General features: G+C 34.4%; 3 protein-coding genes and 1 pseudogene across 8 annotated transcripts; 2 read left to right on the top strand and 2 right to left on the bottom strand.

Moving 5' to 3' along the window:
- Window positions 1-561: 561 nt before the first annotated feature.
- On the top strand, window positions 562-9,160 carry LOC100791430 (calmodulin-binding transcription activator 4). The gene is made up of 13 exons (XM_003552731.5): window positions 562-891; window positions 1,412-1,543; window positions 1,671-1,786; window positions 2,756-2,844; window positions 3,106-3,151; window positions 3,901-4,255; window positions 4,823-4,971; window positions 5,069-5,159; window positions 5,253-5,470; window positions 5,851-6,524; window positions 7,214-7,805; window positions 8,054-8,356; window positions 8,831-9,160. Exons 1-13 carry the CDS (start codon window positions 882-884, stop codon window positions 8,942-8,944), a joined length of 2,889 nt encoding a protein of 962 aa, XP_003552779.1. The 5' UTR covers window positions 562-881; the 3' UTR covers window positions 8,945-9,160.
- Window positions 9,161-10,089: 929 nt separating this feature from the next.
- LOC100306350 (uncharacterized) lies at window positions 10,090-11,060 on the top strand. Its single transcript, NM_001250502.2, is given in 2 exon segments — window positions 10,090-10,290; window positions 10,467-11,060. Coding segments are annotated over 2 exon segments (567 nt in total). The 5' UTR covers window positions 10,090-10,146; the 3' UTR covers window positions 10,890-11,060.
- Window positions 11,061-12,137: 1,077 nt separating this feature from the next.
- LOC100777566 (nuclear transport factor 2B-like) lies at window positions 12,138-13,750 on the bottom strand (annotated as a pseudogene).
- Window positions 13,751-15,558: 1,808 nt separating this feature from the next.
- Window positions 15,559-20,438, bottom strand: LOC100810179 (F-box only protein 6). 6 transcript variants are annotated; one of them, XM_006601824.4, is made up of 2 exons: window positions 20,123-20,438; window positions 15,559-17,087 (listed from the first exon to the last, which is right to left on the bottom strand). In XM_006601824.4, exons 1-2 carry the CDS (start codon window positions 20,131-20,133, stop codon window positions 15,839-15,841), a joined length of 1,260 nt encoding a protein of 419 aa, XP_006601887.1. In that variant the 5' UTR covers window positions 20,134-20,438; the 3' UTR covers window positions 15,559-15,838. The 6 variants fall into 6 exon arrangements, with proteins under 6 accessions (XP_006601887.1, XP_025982504.1, XP_003551172.1 ...); XM_026126719.2 differs by having other exon boundaries at window positions 20,128-20,282; XM_003551124.4 differs by having other exon boundaries at window positions 19,714-20,281.
- Between the last annotated feature and the right edge of the window lie 1,674 nt (window positions 20,439-22,112).

The following is a 22,112-nucleotide window of genomic DNA, read 5'->3' on the forward strand; positions in this document are numbered from 1 at the left end:
AACACTTAACTCTCCGTCCTGGTGAACTCGAACGAAATTTCCTCCGACAGTTTCAAAATTCAAAACATTCATACTTAAGTTAAAAATGTTTTTAACAAATATTCATAAAATTTTCATAAATAATAACTAGAATACATTGACATTATAAATATTCATTATACTACCATCTAATCCGCCTCGAGCAAATAAGACTACTAGAAAGTAGAAACAATTAGACTCTTTCTGGTTATTTAAGGTAATTACAAACTATTACTTTTATTTTTCAAATTTTTAGTATAATTTTGAGAGTCAGAATTAATTTATCCAAACATATTATAAAACATTCGATGTAAATGTAAGGTAGTGATTGATGAAAGAATTTTTCTTTTTTATTTTTAATCCTTTGTTTCATCATGAAAAAATGATCTAATTCATTTGAAGTTCGATTGCACAATAAGGAAAGTCTAGACTAAAACTATTTCCGTCAAAAGATCATGTTTGAAAATTCAATCTTTAACTTTAACGAATTAAAATCACTTGGTTACTAAGAAAAAGAATTAGTAATGTGTGTTTAGAATTAGACAAAATAAAAGTGTAGGTAAGACAGAAGGAAAAAAGTAAACAAGAAACATTCTGGTTCTCTTAGGTGATTGCAAATGCTCAGAATTAATTGGGGGTATAAAATAATGACACCAAACCTTTTTCAACCAAGTTATCTCTGTCTGTCAGTGGGCCAGTTCAAGTCTGAGAAAAGGCCGGTGCTTGTGTTGTGTGTTGTGGCTTGTTTAACTCTACAATAATATATCATCATCAACTTTTTCATTCCTTAGGTTTGTGTTTGTGGAGAAGCTAGTGCTATTTCTCCAATTTTAGTTCCCCTATCCTCTCCGCGATTAATTACTATGCCACCTGGTAAGACCTTTCTCTTCATATTGCTCCCTTCCGCTTTTCAGTTTTACTGGGGATTAGCGATGCTTAATCAAATCTCAATATTGTTGTGTTTGGTTTGACGATAATACTCTAGTAGAACTCCAATTGATGGCCAAATAGAAACAAACTTTTGTTTCTGTGAATCTAGACTTAATTTGATTGTAAATTTATGCTTGTTAATGCTTCACACCTTTTTTTTGGAAAATACGGTTGGGAGTTGGGAATCGAGAGTTAAGACAGTACTCTACAGTTCACTTTTGCTACCACACAACTTTTACTTCATGGACCCAATTTTTGTCCTTCTTACTCACACGAGGGAATAATTGATTGGACTGATATTACAGAGATAGAAAAGAGGATTATTAAGTTCTTACTTCTTAGTGTGTGTGATCACACTTAGGTTCTGCATGATTCCCTTGTCCCTACCAACCAAGACAGAAGATAGGAAGTAACAATAGGATGAGTTATGAATTGTTGGACTAATTTGACATTGTCATGGCAGGTTTGGAGTACAATATCGATGATCTGTTTCAAGAAGCTAAGAGGAGATGGCTCAAGCCTGTGGAAGTGCTTTACATTTTACGGAATCACGACCAGTGCGAGTTCACCCACCAGCCCCCTCATCAGCCAGCTGGTAACACCCGTGCTCTCTTTGTTGAAATTTATGAAAGAAACGAAGGACAGTTTTTTCCGACTCTTATCTGCTACTGGATTATGGGTTACTGATTGTCGAAAATGTTGCCAATTGACTTTCTTAACAGGTGGATCCCTGCTTCTGTTTAATCGAAGAATCATGCGTTTCTTCCGTAAAGATGGTCATAACTGGCGGAAGAAAAAAGATGGCAAAACTGTGGGAGAAGCGCATGAACGGCTTAAGGTCTGTTATTAGTGTCTTATGGTGTTGTGATAATTAAAATTACCTACAATGATCATTAAATTTTTTCACACGAGGGTGAGGCATGGTGCAACTGTAAGGTTACTACCTTGTGACCTTAAAGGTCACAAGTTCAAATCCAAGAAATAGCCTCTTCACAGGCTACATGCATCTACCCTCCCAAAACCTCTCCAAGCGGGAACCTTGTCTGCTAGGCTGTCCTTTTTTTATTTGACATCTATTTGTCTTGCTGCAGCTCATGTCAGCCACTATCATCTGCCCACTTTTGACATGCTTTATGTTTTATGCAAATGCTTCAATTTGCCCTCTAATTTGGACCAAGCTCCTTCCTTTCTTTTAGTCTCAACTGTCAAATAAGAACAACGCAGAAAAAAAGAGAAGATGAAACATACAATAATCATACCATACTAACAGCTTGAAATTTTCATACCAAAGGAAATTAGAGCTTCTTCTACTTCATCACTTTCTTTATACTTGGATTTGGTTTATTTTCTTGCTTTAATTGCAAAAGTCTGCTAAGGTTTCAAGCAGGTCTGAGTGATTAAATTATAGTTCATAAATGTAGTAAATTATTAGGAAGAAGTATTCAAATTTCAGGCATATTGAAACAAAGTATTATTCGAAACTAATTAATGATCCTCATTGGAAATTTCATTTTCAAATCTATCTCCTAATCTGCTCTGTGCCATATATAGCTTCCAAAAAGCTTTTGGAAAAAATAGTAAGTATTTAGTTTGTCCAGCACTCATTATGTGCATGAGCTGTAACAGAACATTGAGATACAACCAATTTGTTGTTTAATAGTTTTACTGGTATGGAGCTTTTTTCTTTTTTAATTATAATTCACTTATTTTTGCTATGTTGATGCCTTTGTGCCAACATTTGTTTTGCCATAGAATTCTATGTATTGATTTTCTCAATCTGATTGATCATTCTAATCTGCATGGTTAGGTTGGCAATGTTGAAATCCTAAACTGTTACTATGCACATGGAGAGGAGAACCGTACTTTTCAGAGACGGAGCTATTGGATGTTGGAGCCGTGAGTAAATTTTAACTATTAGCTGGATACCAACCATATTATTATGTTACCACTACTTGTATTGTATCTTTTAAGATCTACCTACACACTTACAAAGCTATATTAAAAGGCAACTTTAATTACCAAGATTAAATTATCTCGACTGTGAAACAAAATCAACTTTCAGTATATGTAACTTGTATTAAGATGGGTTCATTTATATGCCAATATGTTATTGTAGTGCATGTTCATATTTGCTCATACACTATTGTTTCTTGACAGGGAATATGACCATATTGTTCTTGTGCATTATAGAGAAACTAGTGAGGTGAGTTTCCAGAACATGATATCAGATAAACATAATATGGTACTTGCAGCTTATTATGAGTGTGAAAAGGTGGGAATCCCTTTTGTGCAACACATCTCACTGTCCTACACTCCTACCCTGTTTCTGAAAACTAAAATAAAACTTTAAGCACATCTTCCCTTTTCAGTGTTCAGATTTGAAGCTTCAATTAAATAATTTTGTTTGTTTGTTTTTCTTATGAAATTTCAACCCTCTTTAGTATTTCTTATGAATACTGCATTTCTGTATTCTCTAATTCTTTACTTTGTGTAAATGACTTACAAAGTAGTCCATGAGCTGTTTATATTTCTTCCATAAGTTCAACTCTCTCTCTCACACAATCACATTTTTCAGTTCTAAAACTCTCCAATAAATTAACATGTGTATTTCCAAAGTAAATTAAATTGTGATGAAATAGACATTTGCAATATCTTAACTTCTTGAAACTTTGTTTATATCCTCCTCTTGAAATGTACTTTTCTTTATGCTCAGCGGCATTACTCTCTAACTACATAGATCTCCTCGCTACAGTCTACTTTCTCAGTGTAAAGGGCCATTTCCTCTTGTATTTGGAATTCTCCTCTTGTATCTCGTTCCTTAGATAACAGTTTCACTCTTCCTTTCACATCTGTTCCTATCTCTCTCCTATTTCTTTATTTTGTTCGTTGCTTGAGAATTGTATCAGCAACCTAAGGTTGAGTTTGACATTACTGTTTACTCTCATTTTACAGGGGAAATCCAAATCTGAACATGTCACACAATTGTCATCAGGTTCCTCTCCTGTTTTTAGTCAGAGTCATAGCTCGTATACTACTCACAACCCAGGAACAGCATCCATGTTTGGTGATTCATGTGAACCTAATCAGAAATTTTCTAGTTCTGGGTCTTTAGAAGATACATCCGAAGCACAAGCCTTGCGCCAATTGGAAGAACAGCTGAGTTTGAATGAGGACATTTTCAATGAAATTGCACTTGATTTAATCCCAGGTCAAGATCAAAGGGTGGTTTATAAGCAAGATAACTCTGTAGCTTTGTCTGGACCAAATGATCCAGGACAACCTTGTGATGGATATAATGGAAGAGAAGGTAATTTAGACAAACTTGAGCTGTTAATGTTTTTTTTCGAGGGGGGAATAAAATTAATATATGTTTGAAGTTAGTGAAACATTTGAATTATTATTCTATTTTATGCTTTTATCTTGTATTGTGTTTTGATTTGTTCAGTTATAGATGCTTGTCTTCTACTTATGCAACATATGAAGATGGCTTCTTCAGCCCTCACAGCTAATTTGCCGTGACTGTTGAGTTAAATTTATAACATAACTGCTTATTTTAAGTTGTCCAAGGCTATCATAGCTATATATATCAGTATGACCATACTTCTATTCTTCTAATTTGTCTATGGTACCCTTCTGTATGATAGATTTTCTTTAAGTGAAACCTAATTCCCCAATTGTTATATGCTGGTTGTTTCATTTGAATCTATCATCCACTCAACCTTTTTTTTTCAAACTGTCACATTCAGCTTTATATCAGACTCAAATTTATTTCATAAGATCTTTATAGTTTGTTTTCGCTACTCCTTATTATAATTAAACAACAACTGTAGAGAGAGGAAAGCAAAATCTTCTGAAATTATTGTATTTTCTGTAGATGACAGTGGTACATATTATCATGACTTTCTTGATGATTGTCCTGGTGGAAATGAAAAAACTATATACTGGACTGAAGTGCTGGAATCGTGTAAGCCCTTATCTGTGACCAAATTACCAGATCAACATGCATATGACGCGATTGAAAATGTGAGTATTCCTAAGATATACTTCATGTCATCAAGAGTTTATAATTCATTTTTCTTTTGCAACTTGCAAAGAAATAAAATCTCTATGCTTAAAACAGGGAAAGTCATTATTTTCTTCAGGAAGAGGAATGATTGCCAACCGGGAAAAAAATCAGTGGCTAAACTCCAACAGTAATAATGTTGAAAACTGTATGACTTACTTCTGCCTTAACTTGAAAATTTCCCTTTTTGTTGCATATAATGAAATTTCTTCCATCTCTCTTTGATGTTCCATATCACCAGCTGTTTTCTTGTTTCCTCAAGACATTGGAGTCAAATTTCCTCCATATTCTATGGTAGAAACTCCAGGAACTAACTATGACTACTATGAAACCTGTTTTGATCAATTCCAAAATCAAGAACCTCTGGGTGTAGATTCAAGCTTCACTGTTGTGCAGAAACAGAAATTTACAATTAGGGCAGTTTCCCCAGAATACTGTTATGCCACTGAGACTACAAAGGTTTGGGCCTTTTAATTTCAACACTTGTTATGTCCTATGTAATGATTTATCACTCTTTGCACTAGGGAATTTATCTGCTGCTTCTTGGTGCTTATTACTCAGCTTTACCTATGTTCTTGAAGAGCTTTAAAATGCATACACAACATGGTTCAAATATGTATGCATTTTTTGTATAATGTAATTATATATGTAATAACTAGTTATATATATAATAACTAGGGAGTTAAAAATGAAAGCTCTTAGCTTTTGATTTCAATACCATTTGGGGCATATACATTGTTTCTACTCTCTTTCCATTTGAAATTTTAATATTTTATATGATACAAATACTGTTGATGTTGTCTATATTTGAATCCTAATTTCCCAAGTTATATGCATAGGTGATCATTATTGGGTCATTTCTATGCCATGACTCGGATTCTACCTGGGCCTGTATGTTTGGTGATGTTGAAGTTCCTGCAGAGATAATTCAGGATGGTGTAATCTGTTGTGAAGCTCCATCTTATCTTCTTGGGAAGGTTAATTTGTGTGTTACTTCAGGAAATAGGGTGCCATGCAGTGAAGTGAGGGGGTTTGAGTTTCGAAATAAGACTACTAGTTGCACTCGCTGTAATTCATTGGAAACAGAAGGCAGCAAAAGTCTAGAAGATCTGTTATTACTTGTTCGATTTGCAGAGATGCTCCTTTCTGCTTCAACTACAAAGGATGACAGAATAGAATCTGGAAGTTATCTTTCAACAGAACAGAAAGATGATGATGATTCATGGAGCCATATTATTATAGACACTCTTCTAGATGGCACCAGAACATCATCTGATACTGTTAACTGGCTTCTTGAAGAGCTGCTGAAGGATAAGTTGCAGCTCTGGCTTTCTAACCGAAGAGATGAAGGGACAGGCTGTTCTTTTTCCAGGAAAGAACAGGGGATAATACACATGATTTCTGGGTTGGGTTTTGAGTGGGCCTTGAGCCCCATTCTTAGTTGTGGTGTGAATATAAATTTCCGTGACATCAATGGGTGGACCGCTCTTCATTGGGCTGCTAGGTTTGGGAGGTAATAGAAAACTGAGTTGTTGATATTGATATGCAATTGTGATAGCATTTTGTTTGAAAGCCTTGAATAATATACTTGATAAAATCTGTTTAGAAACCTTTACAAATCCTTGGGAGAAGGGAATACCAATGCAAAGAAATAGAACAAGAAGGACAAGTAAAGCCTTTAATACCTACCCAGCAAACATTAGAAATTGATGGCTGCATTTAAGGAGTAATAACCACATCTAACAGTATGCTTCACATGCAACAGGATGTTTCAATCATTCTTGAACATGTATATAAAGCCTAATCAATCAAAGCCAAATGTTTAGTTTTTTATTTGAACAAAAATGCCTTTTTCCCACCATATGGGATCAGCTACATTAATTAAATTATGACATTGTGTTGGACCAAAAACTGAATTTTAAGAAATGTCATTTAAATCAAAATGTTTTTAAACGGTTTCTCTGGAGTTCTCGTTGGTCTTCCGCTATCTCTATTGATCAGACTGCCCTCCATATAATTAATTCGCCTTACCTAGGCCTCTATTGGTCTTCTCACATGATCAAACAATCTTATTAGACCAAATTCTGTCATAAATGATCATATCAAGGTTGAAACTCTTGCTTTTAAAAGCCTTTATAAATGATCTATCCATTCTAATTGTTCTGGGAATTTGGGCCACTGAAATATTTTGTTTCATGATAGGGAAAAAATGGTTGCTTCGCTTATAGCTTCTGGTGCATCTGCTGGAGCAGTGACAGATCCAAGTTCACAAGATCCAACAGGTAAAACTGCTGCATCTATTGCAGCTAGCCATGGCCATAAGGGACTGGCAGGTTATCTTTCAGAGGTAGACCTAACAAGCCATCTGTCATCCCTCACATTGGAAGAGAGTGAGCTTTCTAAAGGATCTTCTGAGCTTGAAGCCGAGTTAACTGTCAGTAGTGTCTCTAAAGAAAATCTTGTGGCCAGTGAGGATCAGGTTTCACTACAAGCTTTCCTGGATGCTGTTAGAAATGCAGCTCAGGCAGCTGCACGGATACAAGCTGCTTTTCGTGCACATTCTTTTAGAAAACGGAAAGAAAGAGAAGCTGCTGCTGACGCTGGTCTAGATGGATATTGTATTGATGCAGGTAGCATTGATAATAACATTTCAGTGCTTTCTGCCGTGTCAAAACTTAGTTCTCAGAGCTGTCGTGATTACAATTTAGCTGCCTTATCGATTCAGAAGAAATATCGAGGCTGGAAAGGTCGTAAAGAATTCTTAGCATTGCGCCAGAAAGTAGTTAAGATACAGGTAACCGTAATAGAAATTGTTAATACAGTTTTACTATACTAATTGAATTCCAAGAGTTCTGCATGTACCTGTATATTGGCAGTGTAGAAGTGTAGGTACTTTGTAAAGTGAATAAATAATAAATTTTTTTATAAATTGGAATGAGGGGGGAGATAAAAGATAGCTAGACATGCACATGCATACATCAAGAACTTACTTTTAACTATTTACTAGTATTAACCTTGGTTTTTCTAAATTTATTTGGGCAGGCTTGTGTAAGGGGATACCAGGTTCGGAAGCAATACAAGTTAATATTATGGGCAGTTGGAATCTTGGACAAGGTTGTGCTACGATGGCGCAGAAAACGAATTGGTATACGAAGTGTCCGGCAAGAAATGGAATCAAATGAAGAAGAAAGTGATGATGAAGATTTTCTCAGCGTGTTCCGGAAAGAGAAAGTAAATGCAGCAATTGAAAAGGCTTTGAAGCAGGTGCTTTCCATGGTCCATTCCTCTGGTGCTCGTCAGCAATATAGGCGCTTGCTTTTGTTGTATCGTCAAGCCAAGGCCAAGGTAAATACGCTAATAAAAGCAAAAAATAAATTATAGGTCTGGGATAACACCGGTTAACATCTCTGGTATCTGTTAGTTATACCACTTTTTGCATTCAGATTGATCAAATAAGAAGTAAGTGTTGAGCATAGCTTTCATAGTCCATTTCTAATTTTCTTTACTGAGTAAGATAACTGTAACGCTAGCAAGTAGCAACACGATATTCTGTTTGGACACACTATTTATTACTAGATGAAACCCAATTCTAGTTTCTCATAAAATGTTGAAAATCAGAATATAATCTGATCCCATTCTTTATTAGTGGGGCCAGCAGCATAAGGTTTTACTCAACAATAAAAGTGTCAAATAGTGGGTTGCTAATCATAAAGTAATTAGGACCTAATTAAACATGCTAAGCTAGCATTTAGCAATGTTTTTTATGTGAGGAGAGGTTCCCTGTTTTGTACAATGCATAACTTGTTGATTCTTTTACAGACTGAACGTGGCAGCACGAGTGATGAAGCACCCTTATCAACTTCGGAAGAGGAAGTTTCCAATATGGAAGATGATGATTTGTGTCAATTTTGGGAAACGTTCTGGCCTTCCTAGTTTTATTTCTCTTTGGGGATAAATTTCTGACTTCCCAGCTTATATGGTGTGAGTATTTGGATGTGTAGAATAAGCTTGATTGAGCTTTTAGTTTGTAAATCAGTCTAGGTTGTATAGTGATAATGGCGATGGACACTTTCTCTTTTTATGTAAAACTGGCCTTCAATGCTCTGGTGGTATATAGGGTTTCAAATACAGTGAAGTTTTTATTTCTTATTTCTTGTCTTACATTTCATCAGAAGAACTAGACAGAAGAAACCACAAAGATAAAAATGTTATATTATTAAGATATTAATCTGGTTTAAAATGATTAAGTACCATTTCCCATTTTAAGGAGGATTCAAATTAATATAATTTATCATTGAGTATTCCTTGAATGTGCAACATCATTTTCTTTTTATCAATTTTGTGTAACTTTAAATTATTTTTAAAAAATAATATTAAAAAATTTAGATCATTTGAAAAAGTTTAATATAGAATATTACTATTTTTTAAATAAAATTATGGAAAGGCGACGCGGTTAAATTAAGGAAAAATATTTTTTATGCATTATATGTAGTTTAAGAAAATTGCTTATCTAAAGAGTTTGAATTATATTATAAAACTTTAAACTTAAGCTAGCTTTTGCAACCATTCTTTAGATATGTAATTTAAGAAAATTGCTTGATAAAAGTTTACACTCTAATCTACATAATTGTGCATTACTAAATCATTGAATATGAAGCTGTAATAGATAATTTGGTAACAGCGTAATGATTTTCATATCAATAATAGCATATTAAATCAAAAGAATAGCATCTATAATTACAACATGTTAAAAAAAAAAAAAAACTAACTGTAGTGGATGAACAATTTTTACGCAAGTACTATACTCTTCTCCAAGATAATTATTTAAATATAGATATAAGTTAAGAACCACATATGGAAGAGTCAACATAAGGACCCCACTCTCCCACTTATTATGTGGTGAGGCTAAGTCATCGTGTTGTGTATAGACAAGTTTCCCATGAAAAGGTAAGAAGCACTAACGCCACTTCCCAAAGTTGGATGATGCTAGAGATGAGGAGAAGACCCAAAAAACAAAACCAAAACGCCACGTCTCTTGTGGTTTTCATTCAATAATACACCTCTTGTCGGTGGCCGATGGGTGAGAACAGAGAAAGACCCTTTTATTATTATTGAAGTCCAAACAACATACAAGCATGGAACAAGATCGAAGGTTTGAGCTCATCGACCAAGCAATTCAGAAGCTTGTACACGACAACACCAACAAAGTCCAAGAATCCCTCCATAACAATGATGCTCAATACCAACACCCTCTTTCCCACCTTCTCTCTGTCTCTCAGGTATATTTGCAATTCATGCATATTGATATGCTCATATGCAAAAACTAGTTTCAAATTTTATTCTTGCATATGGTGTTTGTTTATTATATGCATAGTTTGTCAATCTTCCTTAAAACTTTATTTTAATATTAATGGTATAGGTAGCACTGACACAGAAGTGCTGAATTTATTGGCAGTTGAAAATGTTGAAAGGAGAAGAGATACTTGAGCAATTCGAAGCTTCTAGTTCTTCTGAGCCGGTGGCTTCTATAACTCAGGAAACAGAAAGTGAAAATGAGGATGCTGGGGAAAGTAAGGGAAGTGAAAATGATGAGATAATCAAAGAACTGAAGAAGTTGAAGAGGCAGAACTTCGTGACTCATTGTCTTCTTTCGGTGATGATTGTTCTCACTGTGGCTTGGCAACTATCGGAGGTTTCTCTTATTTTGAAAGTCAAAGATGGAATAAGCCACCCTTTTAGATCATTTGGAAATATGCTCAAAGGGATGGTGAAAGTCCCTAACATGAATGGCCAGGAAGCTGATGACAAAGAACACCCATCTGAATCTCCATCCATTCCTTCAATGATCATTCCAAATATGTCTCATAATGGAAACTAGTGAAACTTGCCATTTTCTTGTGGTGTTTAATCTATTCTAAATTGGTTGAAAGTAATATAACAAAGGAAATGACCTTTGCAAGTGCGGACAGGCGTTGTGTCTTATTGTAGCACACTCATGAATCATACATTACCATTGTATCCAATTTGCCATATTTCTCCTGTAGATTTAGACGGGAACTGATAGGAAGCAAGACCTTCATGTCAAAGTCACTTGGTTTAGAATCTTAATCGGATTCTGCACGTAGTAAGAAAAATCCAAATTCCCTGAAAGTCAAATAGGTTTGTATCTTTATTTTGATTTTTTTATTTTACATAGCCTTATTATTTTGTGGTTGGCGTAGGTTAGTCATTCAATGGAAACGTTCAATTTGGACCGCGCAACTGGATTTTATATGAACCCTGACGAAAAGTTGGAAGGGAAAGGCCGAAAGGGAAAAGAGCCCTTGGGGTCACAATTTAGAAAATGTCCAATGATTATCTTCATCATAGTTTTCACCAAACTAAGAGGACAGGACCTAGTTGACATTCCATTATCCTAATCCATGACTAATTCTAGTGTTGTACACAAGTTTGTTGCATCTCATTATCCCGATTCATTGATTCCTCCCTGACCTGTGCTTCTCTTAGAAGTTTGAACTCTGATTCGGTCAGGGTAACAGCATGAGAAATCTAAGAAGGCAACAGTGTAACTGATATTCAACATTAAGCACTGAGCAATGCATCTGACACCAAATTTGATTCACATCACTGACACCTGCAACATTAGCTCTTCAGCACCTAGCAATGCATTCTGTTTAATGGGAAGGCACTTTTTTTTTTTCTGGGGGTAGAGGAAAAAGGTAGATTTGCTGGAGACTTCGAAATGACTGCTACTCATTTCCGTCATCTATTGGCATTCGGTGTCCGGAGCATGGTCCTCAAGTAACTGATACCAATACGTCCCACAAGGAACCAAAAGGTATACCGGTGTAGCATCTATAGTCATCAGTTGATTACTTTTAAAACCACTTAACCACGGTTATTTGAAAATTACCACACATATATGGCGATTATAGTTGTTCACCAAGTATAAATTTCAGTACAGAAAAGAAAAGGAAATTCGCCCCTTGTCCATCTTAGAAGGATAATCAAGCTACTGCTAGCTCACACGACATCAGAGATGGAAAGTGAAAGCAACATTTAAATTTGACAATAGAATCAAATACAACAAAAAATATAAGACATGCATAAACAAACTTTCACGGGATTTTGGAAGCAAATATATAAAAGTTTTGACCCTCCAATTTGCATAAATCTTTTAACAATTTATCCTTGAAAGCGTTTTGACCAATCGCAACAGAAAATTCTAAACTGAAGAGGCACAATTATGCGTTCAACACGAACCAAGATGGATTCATTCTCAAATGCAAAAGTCTGAAGCAAAACAGCTGTAGGCAAAGCGAATATGGCCTTTTCATGTCAACATACTCAAAGGTCTGTCTTCACGCATAGTTCAACCGGAATATGTCATTCAACACATAATAGCTTCCCTGTGGTGTTGGTATCAAATGGAACATCTGACAACAAAAAGATCAACAAGTTTAGTCCTCATGAATAATAAATAATAACAACATAAATTAGGTAATTAGTAGTAGATTAGCAGACAAACTAAAGCAGCCAAGAAATGACATTGATGACCAATTGACCATCAAGTTACCTTGATGCTTCTACAGCAAATAATCGCAGTTCTATCTGAGCAATAATAATTGGCAATTGCAATCATATCAAAAATCCTTTACTCCACTCCTTTACATAATCCAAAGACACGTGTCTACATAGATACTACTCCACTTAGGTTTTCAAACTACGCGAGACACCCCTAAAATAATACGTTTTGCCTCGGAGGAATTAAGAGGAACGCAAAAGCATGAGTCAACAAACACATCCAAAAACCAGTAAGTGTTCAGGAATATCGAGTTATCTGTACCCAAGACCCAAGAGGAAAACCATTGGTACAAGAATTGTTTATCAGAGCTCAATTTATTTACTCTTAATTCAACTTCACTCACGCAAGCCAAATCTTAACAATAGAAAATAGTACAAAGTAACACACCCCAAAAGCCTAATTTAGCAAAAAACGAAATTTTTATTTAAATCGTAAAAGAACATTATGGAACACAGCCGCAAGATCAACAAGCTGAACCAAAGTGAGTTTGGTTATGTTTGGACAAACTTCCCAACAAGCACTTATAAGAGAGAAGAAAACTAGAACATGAAATGAATTTTAAGCTTCTACCATAATGTAAAGGTGAAATTATGTATAAGTTGGGTGTAATAAGTTGAAGTAAATAAATTGATTTAAACATAAGTGAAAAGTTTAAGGCTCTATCTAGCTAAAAAAAGAAAGACAAAAAAATGAACTTGTTCCATTAACTAAAATTCAATTAGGAGATAAAGCAGAGATACGAAAGATTATTAGATAGATTATGTACTTGGCTAAACTTAAGGGAGTGTTGTTCGCCGGCGAGCTGGAGGTTGCCGCTGACGAAGACGAGCATGGCGGAGTTGACAGCGGAGGGCTGGGAATCGACGGTGGTGATGGAGTGCTGGCACTGTTGGAAGGGAAGGGAAGTGAGTTTGGCGAGGATGTTGGGGGCGCCCAGGATCTTCTGAGCCTCGAAAGAGAGCATGGAAGATTGTTGCGGTTGGTGTCGAAGGTGGAATAGTACTGCTCCACGAATGCCTTTGCCGACGCGTCTGGATCCATCTCATTCATTTCACTTTTTCAAAATTGTTATTGGATTCGCTCCAATTTTCATTTTCATTTCAAATACCATTCCAAATTCAACTTAATAGTAAAGGGTTTCGTTGAGAGGATATAAATTATTGTAAATTAAAACTCCTGCCATAATTTTCTTATTTCTGCACATTTAAAATTGTGTATGCTAGGATATGCGAGTGAATCAGATAAAAAAAATAATTTAACAGGATATAACCTTTTAATCTTGTCTAATAAATTAGTGCGCATCAGGTAACTATAAGATATAATATTAGTTATATTCAAATAAAAAAAGATACCTTTTCATTAATATTACACATAATTCTTTAATAATTAACTCTTAATTTTGTTTTTTATAAACTATGAATTTATTAAAAAAATATAATTTTAACTAAATTTTTTATCCAAATTATATTTTATTTATTCAGTTACTTTGCTTATAATTATAAACAATTATATCAGTTTTTTAAATTATAATTATTATTCAAATATTTAAAAAATATTTGAAGAATAATTTTTTTCTTTTTTCTTTACAGCGAAAGCTTTTTTCTTTTTCTTAAGAAAAAAGCTTTTGCTATATAAAAAAAATCATGAAATACTTTTTATCATTTTTTTAAAAAAAGTATTACTTAATCCAAACTACTATATTATAATTGTAATAGTGAATGCAACAGTGGTTCATAAACCCGAGCCTTTTGTTCGGCAGGTGCTAAATGTGGGTTGAACCTTGAAGCAGGTCTGTTTAAGCCTGTTCGAAAAGAAAAAATGAAACTGCAAAGGTAATAAAATACTTATATTATGACCACATTTAATCAACAGCGTTGGATTAGGTAAAAAAGATTAGTTTTTCATACTGTAATCAAAGATTAAATTCTAACTGGCAAAGCTGTCTACATTTAATGTTATGGCTTAAATAGGATTGTCTTATACAGAAAATAGTTGCATGCGTGAAAAAAGAAAAAAAGTTAGCCACATCCAAGATTAAAAAAAAAACTTCTAGAATCAACATTCTTTTGAGTTTTAAAGTGTGATTTTTATGTAAATTATATTGACGAGAAAGAGAATATAATATATAAGGCAAGTGCTGATAGAGTTGCTTAAAATTACCCCTATTAAATAAAATAAAAAAGGCAAAAATCATTTATGGTAGGTTCAGGTTGACAACAAATTTGAGGTTTTTCTGGGTAGAGGGAGTTGAATGTTGATACTGTGTAACATAACTTTTAAGTCAAGGAACAGGTTTAATAATGCTGACCTAACATTAAAATAGTTTGTTTCTTGAGTCTTCCCTCCGCAGTTATCTGTTTCTTTTATTTTACCCCGAACCTTGAAGGCGTGAATAAAATCTATCTACTACTAAGTATGAAACTCCTATTAATTCAACTATTTAAGTGATTGGAATTAATTCTTTTTTAAGTAAAATCTAAAGCTCGAACTTAATTTTGGTTAAGAAAAAAATAGATACTCTTCTTGGATGGCTAAATATTGAGAAGTTACTACGTAAACCAAAATACACAAAGTTATGCTACAGCATTGAAAGGCTTTTAGAGGTCACAAATTCGCCAACAATGCAAGGTTCAACATCGAGTGGCCGAATGACACCAGAACATTTAGTGCAAATTCTTATTATACGAGTATAATATATAACGGAGGCACCAAAGCTTGAAGCATATAAGAATCTTCATACTAGGGCCTAGTTTCGATGACTGACACCCAGAAGAGTGTGAATTTGGTTTCACTGATTTTCACAGCCTAGAAGAGTTGTAAATTAGCAATCAAATTGTTGGGTAATGGAAACAATAAATATGAAAACTATATTTACTTCCATCCATAAGACCTCATCAAGGATCCTCTCTTGCTCCTCCCCATAGCACAAACAAATCTAAGAAAAAACCATTCACACTCTGAATACAGAAAGAAACTGCAGTTTTATATCACCTTTTACCAAGGTGTTCCCCAGGATGAGGCATTAATAACACAACCAAAGTAATGTTTACATGTCTGAGAGCATGAAAAAACGTGAATTACTACAAACCAATATTATTTTTCATCTACTTTGTTAAACCAGCAATGAACATTAGGATTACGTACAACAACACCAAAGGCCTGCAAATTGCAAAAGAACCGAGACTGGGGGGGGGGAATGGCAGGCCGTTGCTAGGCCATTGCTGTTAGAGATAGATGTGAAATCATGCCACCGCAGTCAGGCATGGATGAAATGCAGTACCACATGCTATCCACTGTCGTTTTCTCCCACGTGGCACCACACACCCAGGAACCTTCAGCCATTCTTTCTTTGCTATGTTGTAAGTAACCAATCGGTTCATTTGTTTTGATCTCAAGGACAACATGAGCAAGCCTTTGTTCCCCAGGCAAGTCATTCTAACGTGCTTCCCATAAAAGTCCAAGCACCATATGTTTGGCATTCTGTCAACCTCCTTCCACAAGAGAGTCATTTTCTGCAACTCCCATATGCATACACAAGTGGCTGCATTCTTCGTGAGCAAACCCACGAGCATGATCTGGCCATCACACTCAGCCAGAGTGTGATCAGTCAGATGCAATGGCGCTGGGATTATATATTGTTTCCAAACCCCAGTTGCCATATCATAGGAAACAATCCCTTCTGGGTCTGAACGCATGAAGTAAAGTGTGCTGCCAATAGAGACAGCTTGAGACCTAAAGTTGATTGACAATGGCAGCTTCATACCCGCAGGCATGTTTCCCGGACGACTCCAAGAATTTCTGACTGAGTCGTATACTTCATATTCTCCATCACAACCCACCCATAAGATCTTGTAGCCTGAACCAACAGAGTTTCCATTTGTAGTCATCCCTACAGCAACACGAGACCAGACCTTAACTGATCGAACTGGCAACTCCTTGAAGGATTGAGTCAGTGGGTTACAAACAAAGAAGTTTCGATGACCAATGTCAAGGAAGCAAACTAAACCGCCAGCAGAAGCCACGGGTAAAACAATCAATTTTGTGGGCGGTGTTGATATAGTTGGGTGATGCCATTTTTTCAATGAAGGGTCATACATGGCTCCCGAATTCACATTTTCATGGGTAATGGTGTAAAACCATGGGCTTTCTTGTGTGACTTGAGTACAATGCAGAGAAAAACTTTGAGAAGTCAGCATGGAATTCCACTGCCGGCAGACAGAGCGGAAGCGGAAAAATGTGGCAATGGGAAGTCGTGCAATCACAGCCTCAAATAAATCTTCAGGAAAATCTTTCCAAATTTCTTGTTCCATAACTTCAGTTGTGCAAGATCTTCCAGATGATTTGCCCCTGCTTCTGTCTCTTCGAGACTTCTTAGAAGGTGGAGGCTTTACAGGATCTGACATCCTGAAACTGCCAGACTTTCTAGCTGTCATTACAAGGCCACATAAGTCATCTACAGAGCTATCCTCAATGTCAAGGGAGGTCGTCCATCTGTAAAAAGTATAAACAATTTCATAAATCATATGCTTCCTGACATTAAGTAGAAGTTGAACCAACATTCCTACAAAGGTCAACAGTATTCACAGATAGAAAAGTGTAATTGAAAAGCAAATCACAACCATACAACTAAAATACAAATTTATATTATAGACCAAATTCAGACTGAGCCCAAATAAATTATAAAATAGATAAACACAATTGCACATACAAATAGCCTGGGATTGCGGGGGTAGTACACAAATTTGAAATTTCTAGATTTGTCAGAATACCAATCACACTAAAAAGAAGTTATATATGCAGTAGCAAAAAATGAAACTTAACCTTTGACTACAGGATTGGGACTATTTACACTAAGGGAAATTGTATGTAAGTTTAAAAGATATCAAAGTAAATAGTCGGTGAGATGATACAATATATTTAAAGGATCAAGAGGATTCAAAAGAAGCATCAATTCAAGCAAGTGTTTCATAAATTTTCACAAGCAAAACTGCCCTGCAGTACATACCTGAATGTGTATAAAACAATAATTAATGTACAACATAACAGTAGAGGACTCCACTTAGGTCATGTTTGAATAAATTTCTCCATAAGTACTTATAGGAGAAGAAAACAAGAAGGTAAAATGAATTAAACTTTTCTCACAAGTTAAAATCAACTTATGCACTTCAACTTTTATAAATTTTCTCTCATCTAACTTCTCCAAAAGCTGAGGTACATAAATTGTCTTTTTTTATAAGCAAAAGTTTTATTGACAAGAACATAAATTGATTTTAAATTATAGAAGCAGTTTGATTCATTTTTCTTTTTATTTATTTTCCTAAAAGTACTTATTGGGAAGTTTATCCAAACAAAGCCTTAAATAACAACAACAATAGTTTTATCCAACTAGGTAAGATCAGCTACATGGATCACCCAACGCCATTGAACTCAGTTAAAAAAAAATTCTCAAAAGAGCCCTAGGTGCCAAAACAGACATTTTCAAAACCATAAATTGTAAAAGAATTGTACTTTCACATCACTATATTTAGTGTGTTATTGTAGCAGATATCTATATTCTCTAGCATCTAGGGTTTTTGGCAAGTAAACAAACAGTGCTTCTCAAGAATCCAATGTTTGCATGTTCATTTTCATGAGATAAAACAATTTCTACTAAATATGGTGCCTCTAAGGCTCTAATTATACTTTGCAAAAGTGTTGATTAAACCTGATGGTAAGGATATAACATACAAGTAGTAACCCTCACAGTTGTCACCACTTCATTACCATACCCATTTTTCTGATGATATGCATCCTCAGGTCAGAAGTTACTAACTATTTAACTTTAGTTTGTCACACCAACAAATTGAAAAAAATAAAATAAAAAATGGTCCATCTGCTGTATTTCCATCAGAAAATTTCAAATTATTAGTGTTTCAAAGAAACATCATTAAAAAATAAAAGTTTCAAATGGAAATCCAAGCAACAGTTTAGCTTTTTCTCTTATTCCTTTTCTTACTTTCTTAACGCCAACAGACTTGAATTTTTCCAAAAAGTTTACTAAAAGTTCCATTCAGATATATCTACTTAACCAATAAGGATTAAGGAATGTGAGTAAGGTATGAATTGGCAATACAAAACCTTCCTTTGTGTGAAACTATAACACAGAAACAACGCACAAAATCCAGAAAAACGCTGCTTATTCCATAATGAATAGCTGGAAACTCACTAGAAACAACAGGTGTTCAATATTAAAATACTCAATAGTTAAACCAAGCAATCAAGTAATCTGACTGTGATCATTGCATGGATTGCTTACTGCTAATATTGCCAAGTATGATATGCAGTTCATTAAGGCCTTGTTTGGATAAACTTTTTCACAAGCACTTAGAGAAGATGAAACTAGGAAGGAAAAATGAAATAAGCTTTTTGCATAAGCTAATTTCTAGGATCTCTCATTTAGCTTATCCAAAAGCTTATTTTATCTTATGCAAGTATATATTCCTAGTCTCTTTGTTAATAGTCAAAGGGTTTAATAGCAAGAGAATTGAACAAGGTTAGAGAGAAGGAATATATCCTCCTTGCATGTCTCCTAGATCTCTCTAATACATACATATATGCGTGCGTGCCTACGCAAGAGAGAAAAATAAATAAATAAATAAAACTAATTGGCATCCAGTGCAGCTCTTCCCCTTTGTCTTTTATTTTATTTTTTTCATGTGAAAAACTGCTCCAAACCCAAAAACAAAGGAAGTATTTAACCAATAGAAAACAAGGAAAATTGCAAGAATGTCAAATTTAATCTGAATATCGCACTTTACATATTTTTCCTTATAAGAATATAGAAAAGGAGGGAAGGAGCATGAAATGTGGGAGAATTACGCAGAAACTGCACACGGAGAGAGACGATCACGGGAGAAGAAAGGTTAGAGAGCGTAGGAAATGTTGGAATTTAGGGTATCGTTACGTTTGCGTTGGAAATGAGAAATTGGAGTGAAGGCAGTTAATTCGGACACACACATTAGAGAACAGAAAGGACCTAACTTACCTACCTAGCCGGTTAATTCACTTGAAAGATAAACAATAAGGAAAAGGAGGCAAGAAGAAGTGAATAAATAGATCTAAGAGAGAGAAAGAGGACCTGGGGTGTTGTTGTTGAAAGAGGAGAGTGTGAGGAGGTTGAAGAATGAGAGTAGAAGAAGAATGAGATTGAGACTGGTAAGTGTCCAAGAGCTGCTGAAGCTGACCAATGAGCTGCTTCAGCATGCCCAGCCCTTCCATGCCCCAAACCAAACCACACACAATTCGCCTGATTCCTCCTCTCTCTCTCTCTAAAAACACGCACCCTGCTTTCTCTCTCTTATCCTTCTCTCCCCTAACACGCACGCACGCAACTAACAGGGTTATTATTATGCTTCTACTCACTACTCACCCGTGCGCCACTTTTCTTTTCTTTTTTATAACAACAACAACAACAATAAAATCCTAATGGAATATGGGATGCCATTTTCACTTCTTTCTTTCTCTATTCTCTTTTCTTAACCACATACCTTACCTTCATCTTTGAGTTTGTTCCTTCGTTTTTCTATTAAGTCGTTTTGGCGAATGCTTGTTTGATCGCGCGGATTCTAGTTTATTTTGGGGGTTGTTCCCTCTCTAAAATAAACTACTCCCTCCCTATTGAATCCTTTCCCCCTCTCTTCCAAATAGTTCAATTTTATTCTTACTTATAAATCGTGGAACTATAAAACAGAGTCAAGTTATGAAAAAAAAAATCATTATACACCTTTAATTTCAAAACTAGCCTTCGAATAGTTGGTTTTGGGCCAGAACAAATATTAACAAATAATATGATAAATTCTTATTAGTTTTATGAGTTTCGCTTTGATAATTATGTTCCATGTAAATAGTGGCTCTAATTGGTTGTTATGAGATGATAAATTATAGCATGATTTAGAACCATCATCGTCTCAATCAATCTTCACATCACATTTAGGGTGATAGTGATTTTTCTATTTTTTTTTTTTTTTACTTTGCATATGATGCATGAATGATGCCTCGGAAATGATATTTCTCCTCTTCTTTTTCCTACAATTTTCTAGTTTAATCATGTAATCCAAGATTTGTCCCAATTTGACCAAACAAAACCAAGTAGAGTCATTTTAAGTTGAAATTGAAAAAAAAAAAAAAAAAACACCAACATGACTCAACTTGGCCTGAGCTTCTTGGCCTAATTTGATTTTAGATCGTGCTTAAACCTATCCCAAATTGAATTATGCCTAACCATAATGAACATGTCATGATCTTGGATAATATAATATTTTTTTCCGGTGTGATCATTGTGAAAATGAAATGAAAAAAAAAATCAAAAACATGTTCACAATTTTTCTTCTTGACATGTTTTTTTAGTTAGAAAATGTTTAAGTTATGAAAAACACTTTAAGACTTAGAGTTTTTTTTCATACCATACAATTGTTTTGTTAGTACACACTAAATTTAAGGGAGAAAATGACTCCTCAATCTAAGATAATGAGAATTTTCAAGTTTAACGAATACTTTCAAAAGTATTAACACTTATGATTTTTCTCATCCAAGAAAAATGAATACAAACTCAATCCTACAATTTGTCATATGATATGCTTTATCTTTCTCCACCCAACCAGTCTCTCAAAGTTTTATACTATCTCAATGTGATCCTATACATATATAGATTTGATTTTGCTAAATGAATGCATTTTATAAGCAACATAAATTGGAATAAAGGTTTTTTTATGTTATCTTGATATTAAGGAATAAGATATAATGAGGTTAAAAAGAAAATTTTATTTGGCTCAATAGCTTAGCTCTAGGCAACTATCATAAATGTATAATTTTTGTCTCTCAAATTCTAATGATGTCAATTAGATCCTCAAGTATCACGAATGTCATGTTGATAAATTTCAATTGATGGAGGACTTGAAATTACACAATTATAAAATTTGAAAAATTCAATTGGTGCAATTAAAGATCAGATGACTAAAATCACACATTTACTATATATAAGTGCAATTAGGTCAATTCATTAATTCTATTTGATGACTATTCTTTAATACAAATATATCATATGACTGAAATATAAAAGAATATAACACATCTTTTATTTTAGAGGAATCAAATTCACCCAAGCTATAAATTATTTATAGAGCAATAGTAACTTCATATAGAAAATTTGAGAAGATTAACCATGTTTACTTGTTTAATATGTAATGATGTAAATGCTAGACAAGTCACTGGTTCAATATTAGTATAGTTTTTTGCGTGAATAACGAGTATGGTTTTTTTTTTAAGGATTAGAAAACCTGATATATAATGTATGAGATAAAAAAAACTTTAATTGTTTAATTATAAAAAATAATTAAAGTTGTAAATTGCTCAAACTTTTGCAACTTTATATTTCTATATTAAAAATAAGGCTAAATTACATTTTTAATTCCCTTATAATTTTAAATCTATGATTTTGATTTCTTATTTTTAAATCAAAATATTTAATTTTCTCGTTAG

This window comes from Glycine max, chromosome 18 (assembly GCF_000004515.6).
Source record: "Glycine max cultivar Williams 82 chromosome 18, Glycine_max_v4.0, whole genome shotgun sequence".
Classification (NCBI taxonomy): domain Eukaryota; kingdom Viridiplantae; phylum Streptophyta; class Magnoliopsida; order Fabales; family Fabaceae; genus Glycine; species Glycine max.